Raw genomic sequence first — 6884 nt, forward strand, 5'->3', positions numbered from 1 at the left:
AGCTCTCCGCGCTTTGAAGCATTTTTGGTATAATACCATCTGGCCCCGGAGATTTGTAGGGAGAGAAGCTATTGATAGCCCATGTAACTTTACTCGGACTTATAATCTTTCCGGCTTCAGTGTTGTCTGTATTTATAGCTATATTGGCTTGCTCTTCGTTAGTACTATTCGTGCAACCGGGGAAGTGCGTTGCAAGAAGAATTTCAAGAGATTCGGCCGAGTTTTCTGACCAGGTACCGTCATTTCTCTTTATGTAGGTGGGATTTGAGTGACCCTTTGCCATAACTTTGCTTAGTCTGGCAGTATCTTTGGTGCTGTCGAGAGATCCGCAGAATTCAATCCAGGATTGCTTTTTTGCTTTGGATATTGCTTTTTTATATTCCCTAAGCTTATCCTTGTATGGCTGCCAGGATCCGCTTTGGTAGCTGACGTTGAAATTGTTGTTTTCTTAACTTTGAGAGCTCGGACGTCCACCATGGTGGATAACGTTTCTTTGAGCGAGTCAATGGGCATGACACTTTAAAGGCTGTATCTATGGATTTCTCTAGAATGGATACAGCCTTTTCTATGCCTGCTGTAGTTTCATCTGTATGTGGAATATTTGGAAGTTTGTCCTTCAGAACCCTATTGAACTTTTCCCAGTTCGTTCTCTTAGGATTGCGAAAACAATTAGTGGGCGTTGCCTTTTCAGATATGTTGAATAGTATCCAATTGTGATCTGAAAAGGACCTCTTATCGGATACTATCCAGTTGTCTATTTCAATTTGCCGTCTATCTGATACTAGCGTGAGGTCGATGACCTCCTGCCATCCCCTAAAGTTCTCCGAGCTTGGAAATACAAAAGTTGGGTTAGTACCTTTGTTGCATATAGTGAGGTTGTTAGTATTTATGAAATCTAAAACTGACTCACCTCTGTCGTTTGTTTCAGAGCTGCCCCACAGCTCCACCTCGCTTGGTGGAGCTTCTCTGGAATGGGCCATGTAGCAAGAGGCAATAAGGAACTGCTTACCGTTTTCCAGTTCCACTCTTGCAACGGTAAAGTCTGCTGTGCTAAACTGGGGACATAAGAAAGCGTTTATGGTGTTTTTGACAATTAGACATGATCTAGGCTTACCATTATCCTTCATGTATATCGTCTTGTAACCTCTGTTATCCAAGCCTTTTACTTCGTTTTCGTAAACGTAGGGCTCCTGTATGATGCCTATGTCAAGATCCTCCTCAACTAGAAGGATCCGCAGGTTATCTGAAGCAATTCTCGAGTGCTTCAGATTGATCTGCACGACCTTAAACATCATTTTTATTGGGTGAAGATGTGGGTGGCCCCTCTAGCTGCATATTGTCGAGCAGCATACCGGCATCGTCGATGTCAGCTTCATCGTCTTCTCCATTCGGGCCATGTGGGCGTAGTATTTTGACTTTGGCTTCCCTTATGCCAAAGAACAACTTGTTCCCCAATCTTTCGAGAGCCTCTACTCCGGCCTCAGTAATTGAGAGAACTAAGCTCATGCTGTTATTATTAGGTGGCTCAGTGGCGATTACGGACCACTCGTCCATCGGAACATCCTTGTTCATTTTCGCCAGACATTTCAGCAGCTTTGGCCCGTCGCACTCTATCTTGGGCAACCAAACTCTGGCACGAGGTCTCATCGGGATTTCTTGGGCCGGGATCAGCTTCAGGCTGATGTCGTCCCAAGCATTGCTAAGCTTAGCTATGCTTTTTTCCAGAAACTCCTTTGAGTACTCATCCATACATTTGATCACCCTGTAACCACGATGTACCTCGCTGGAGTCGAAATGGGGTACAGGAGAATCCTCGTTTGCCAGAACGTGTTCCATAACCAGTTCCGACAATTTGGTTTCTACAGTACCCCATTCCGCCGTGGTGATAGGGGACAGCTTACCCTCCTTTTCGTTAGCTATGGCAACCAGCATGTTGTCCTTAACAACTTCATTGAAGGGGCGTTTTGTTGTAGATGATGTAGTGGTGTTGTGTTTGAGCTTCTTTCGCTTTGCGGGCTTTGTGTCCTCCGTCCGGGAACGCTCTCGCTTGGAAGAAGATTGGCGATCGTTGATATGTGAGATTTTGGCTTTCTCATACTCCTCAACAATTTGTGTATATTTGAGCTTGTCCGCCTCATCCCGTTCATCCACTGTACCGTTAGCAGCATTCTTGGCTATCTTGCCGAGAATAAACTTCGCCTTTTGGTACAGGGATTTCCGAACGTCGGACGGACTTTTCTTTTTTAGGTTGGGTTCAGTAGTTTGTCCATCTTTCTTGACGGACAGAGTCGCTGTTTTGTTGGTATTTTGTTGTTGAAGTGAGTCACAGCTGTTTGCAGAGCTGACTACACTTAGTTGGCTAGCTACCAGCTCCTGGCTGGATGCTAAGAGTTCATCCTCGGAGGAGTTGCCAGGCTGCAACCGAGGAGTTTTGTTTTGGTGTTTGTTTGTTTTTGTATTTTTCTCCATGTATTGATCCCACGAGTGTGCCGTAAGGGGATGGACCATCGTACGCAGTGACGGCGTGCGCAGACTAGGCTATTAATAAGTACAGCTCGACCCGTGCCCTGGCGTCGAGGGGGAATTGCTAGCGACCAGACTTCTTTAGACACTTGTCGGCCATTCAGATCCTCAGCACAACTCCCACTACCTTGATCTTAAAAGTGTTTGTATATATGTCGCTAGTCCCAAGGTGAACTGTGGATAAATCAGTCCACCCTCTGGGCTCGTGACAATTCCCTCCTCCTTTTGCAACCGGGCTTGGGACCGTCTTTGGCGGAGTTAATAATAATAATAATAATAATAATAATAATAATAATAATAATAATAATAATAATAATAATAATAATAATAATAATAATAATAATAATAATAATAATAATAATAATAATAATAATAGTCTAATATATAAAAGGCAATGAGTGTATGTTTGTTTGTTTGTATGTTCCGAATAGACTTTAAAAACGGCTGAATAGATTTTCTTGAAAATTTCAGATAATGTACTGTGAACACCGGTGGTGAAAATAGGCTATATATTTTTTGAATGGTCGTCGCGGAAGTGAAATATCGCGGTCATCCCAAATTATTCAAAAATGTATTGTTTCAGATAATATACCTAATTTTAGTAAGCGTGACTACAAAACAGCTATAACACTGGCTTCAATACGTGGGATAACGCGGTCAACGCCATAATTTGGAATACAGTAAAATCCCGATGACTTGAGATGTCACTATATAGAAATTCCGAAAAATCGATTGGGAAATCTTATGAAATTTAGTATGTGGAGTTTTTAGGTCTGAGAATAGGTCGTAATCTATTTTTTATCACGCTAAGTGTAGTGACCGGTGGTCCCCCCCACATTTTTTTTTAAGAAAACCGCGAAATTCAAGATACGTTTTAATATATTGTTTACAAATTGTTTGCAATGCTATGGTAATTACAGTCTTGACCCTGAATGGTCGTCGCGGAAGTGAAATATCGCGGTCATCCCAAAATTTTCAAAAATGTATTATTTCAATTAATTAGAACTGTCGTAAGCTGTTTTTATACGGCGAAGAGTAGTGACCGGTGGTCCTCCCCCACAATGTTTTTAAGAAAATCTGAAATCTTTGATATTTTTGAACGTATTGTTTACAGATTGTTTTCCCTGAATGATCACGGTCATCACAAAGTTTTCAAAAATGTATTATTTCAATTAATATACATAATTTTAGTAAGCGTGACACAAAAATGATATAAACACTAGCTTGAACAAGTGGGATAGCGCAGTCGTGAGCTATTTTAATACGGCTAAGTGTAGTGACCGGAGGTTCTCCTTCAAAATTTTTTTTTTTAAATCTGAAGTCCATGATATTTTTGAACTACTGTAATTACTGTCTTGACCCTGAATGGTCTTCGCGGAAGTGAAATATCGCGAAAAGTGAAATATCGCGGTCATCACAAAATTTTCAAACATTTATTATTTCAGATAATATACATAATTTTGTAAGCATGCCTAAAAAACGCTATAAACGCTGAACACTAAACAATAAGTGGGACAGCGCGATCAACTCCACATTTTGAAATACAGTAAAATCCGGATAACTTGAGATGTCACAAGATCGAAATTCCAGAAAGATCCATTGGAAATCAGACAAAGTTATTGATATACAATACAATATCATCATTGGAATCAGAATACCGCGATCGTATTCGATTTTTGAAAATATTATAATTACGGATAAAATCTCAAAATGTGGGAAGTGAAACTTCATGAGCATTGATTTCAGTCCTTGGAATAGCTAATTAAAGATACATTTTTTAAATACAGCAAAATCTCGATAATAACAACTACAATTTATAGAAGTAATTTTTTTATGAATTATATAAATGTTGCCATACATATCCCGAAGGAACATACATTTCGCTGAGGGGTATTTTACCACTATTGCATATAGAGCGCGAAGAAAAAAAAAGCGTTACGTTCGATCGGCCTAAATGAGGTTAAATCCACCAAAAATAGCGAAAATCAGGCGCCACCCTTCTATGGGAGCTATATCAAAACGAGGACGTATACTGAAAATTCTCTGCAAGACTGTTTACGACCCCCAAAAGTGACTATATCTCCAAACTATCGAAAATCGCGAGGTACTGCTTTATGGGAGCTATATCAAAATGTGAACCTATAACTGTTGCATACCGAGCGCAAATAAAAAGGCGTGTCTTTCGGTCGATGCGTATATTTATGCTCTCCTCTTTAAATTACATTAAAACCAAATTTTAGCCATTTCGGTGTGATAATGATGTTAAATCCTCAAAAATAGCGAAAATCAGCCGGTACCGTTCTATGGGAGCTACATATATCAAAACGTGGACCTATACTGACAATTCTCTGCAGTAATAATTACGACCCCAACCAAGACCAACAATCCAATATATAGCAATGTTAATTGACGTGCACCGATCATTATATGTGGGTCACAAAGTGCTTTAAACTGTCAATTTATGGTGAAGGGTATAATAAAAGAGATTTTATATCTTAAATTTGGGCGATACCATTACATGGAATTTATGTCAAAACATTGAAGTGAGGGATGCCTAATTATGGCTGTATCAATGCTGGATAGATAACTAAAGTTTACACGGAGAACCCAAACAACGGGCCAGCAACGCGGACCGGGTCAGCTAGTTTAATATATAAAAGGCAATGTGTGTATGTTTGTTTGTTTGTATGTTTGTATGTTTGTATGTTTGTATGTTCCGAATAGACTCAAAAACGGCTGAATAGATTTTCTTGAAAATTTCAGATAATGTACTGGGAACACCGGTGGGGAAAATAGGCTATATATTTTTTTGAATGGTCTTTGCGGAAGTGAAATATCGCGGTCATCCCAAATTATTCAAAATGTATTATTTCAGATCATATACCTAATTTTAGTAAGCGTGACTACAAAACCGCTATAACACTGGCTTCAATATGTGGGATAACGCGGTCAACGCCATAGTTTGGAATACAGTAAAATCCCGATAAAATGAGATGTCACTATATAGAAATTCCGAAAAATCGATTGGGAAATCTTATAAAATTTTGTATGTGGAGTTTTTAGGTCTGAGAATAGGTCGTAATCTATTTTTTTATCCCGCTAAGTGTAGTGACCGGTGGTCCTCCCCACAATTTTTTTAAGAAAACGGCGAAATTCAAGATGCGTTTTAATATATTTTTTACAAATTGTTTGCAATGCTATGGTAATTACAGTCTTGACCCTGAATGGTCGCCGCGAAAGTGAAAATCGCGGTCATCCCAAAATTTTCAAAAATGTATTATTTCAATTAATTAGAACTGTGGTAAGCTGTTTTTATACGGCTAGGAGTAGTGTCCGGTAGTACTCCCCCACAATGTTTTTAAGAAAATCTGAAATCTTTGATATTTTTGAACGTATTGTTTACAGATTGTTTTCCCTGAATGATCGCGGTCATCACAAAGTTTTTAAAACTGTATTATTGCAATTAATATACATAATTTTAGTAAGCGTGACACAAAAATGATATAAACACTAGCTTGAACAAGTGGGATAGCGCGGTCGTGAGCTATTTTAATACGGCTAAGTGTAGTGACCGGAGGTTCTCCTTCAAAATTTTTTTTTTTTTTAATCTGAAGTCCATGATATTTTTGCACGTATTGTTTACAGATTGTTTGCAATACTACTGTAATTACTGTCTTGACCCTGAATGGTCTTCGCGGTAGTGAAATATCGCGAAAAGTGAAATATCGCGGTAATCACAAAATTTGCAAACATTTATTATTTCAGATAATACACATAATTTTGTAAGCGTGCCTAAAAACGCTATAAACGCTGAACACTAAACAATAAGTGGGACAGCGCAATCAACTCCACATTTTGGAATACAGTAAAATCCGGATAACTTGAGAAGTCACAAGATCGAAATTCCAGAAAGATTTATTGGAAATCAGACAAAGTTATTGATATACAATACAATATCATCATTGGAATCAGAATACCGCGATCATGTTCGATCTTTGAAAATATTATAATTACGGATAAAATCTCAAAATGTGGGAAGTGAAACTTCATGAGCATTGATTTCAGTCCATGGAATAGCTAGGTAAAGATACATTTTTTAAATACAGCAAAATCTCGATAATAACAACTACAATTTATAGAAGTAATTTTTTTATGAATTATATGAATTTTGCCATACATATCCCGAAGGAACATACATTTCGCTGAGGGGTATTTTACCACTATTGCATATAGAGCGCGAAGAAAAAAGGCGTTACGTTCGATCGGGCTGAATGAGGTTAAATCCACCAAAAATAGCGAAAATCAGGCGCCACTGTTCTATGGGAGCTATATCAAAACGAGGACGTATACTGAACAGTGGC

At 38.7% G+C, this 6884-nt stretch overlaps 1 protein-coding gene across 1 annotated transcript; it reads right to left on the reverse strand.

The window, feature by feature from the left end:
* Window positions 1-978: 978 nt before the first annotated feature.
* On the reverse strand, window positions 979-6509 carry LOC141398156 (uncharacterized). Its single transcript, XM_073975417.1, has 3 exons — window positions 6501-6509; window positions 1115-2415; window positions 979-1055 (listed from the first exon to the last, which is right to left on the reverse strand). Exons 1-2 carry the CDS (start codon window positions 6507-6509, stop codon window positions 1285-1287), a joined length of 1140 nt encoding a protein of 379 aa, XP_073831518.1. The 3' UTR covers window positions 979-1055; window positions 1115-1284.
* Window positions 6510-6884: the final 375 nt, after the last annotated feature.

The sequence above is a fragment of the Musca autumnalis genome, unplaced genomic scaffold (genome assembly GCF_047663935.1).
Source record: "Musca autumnalis isolate F117 unplaced genomic scaffold, ASM4766393v1 scaffold_1, whole genome shotgun sequence".
NCBI classification, from domain to species: Eukaryota; Metazoa; Arthropoda; class Insecta; order Diptera; family Muscidae; genus Musca; species Musca autumnalis.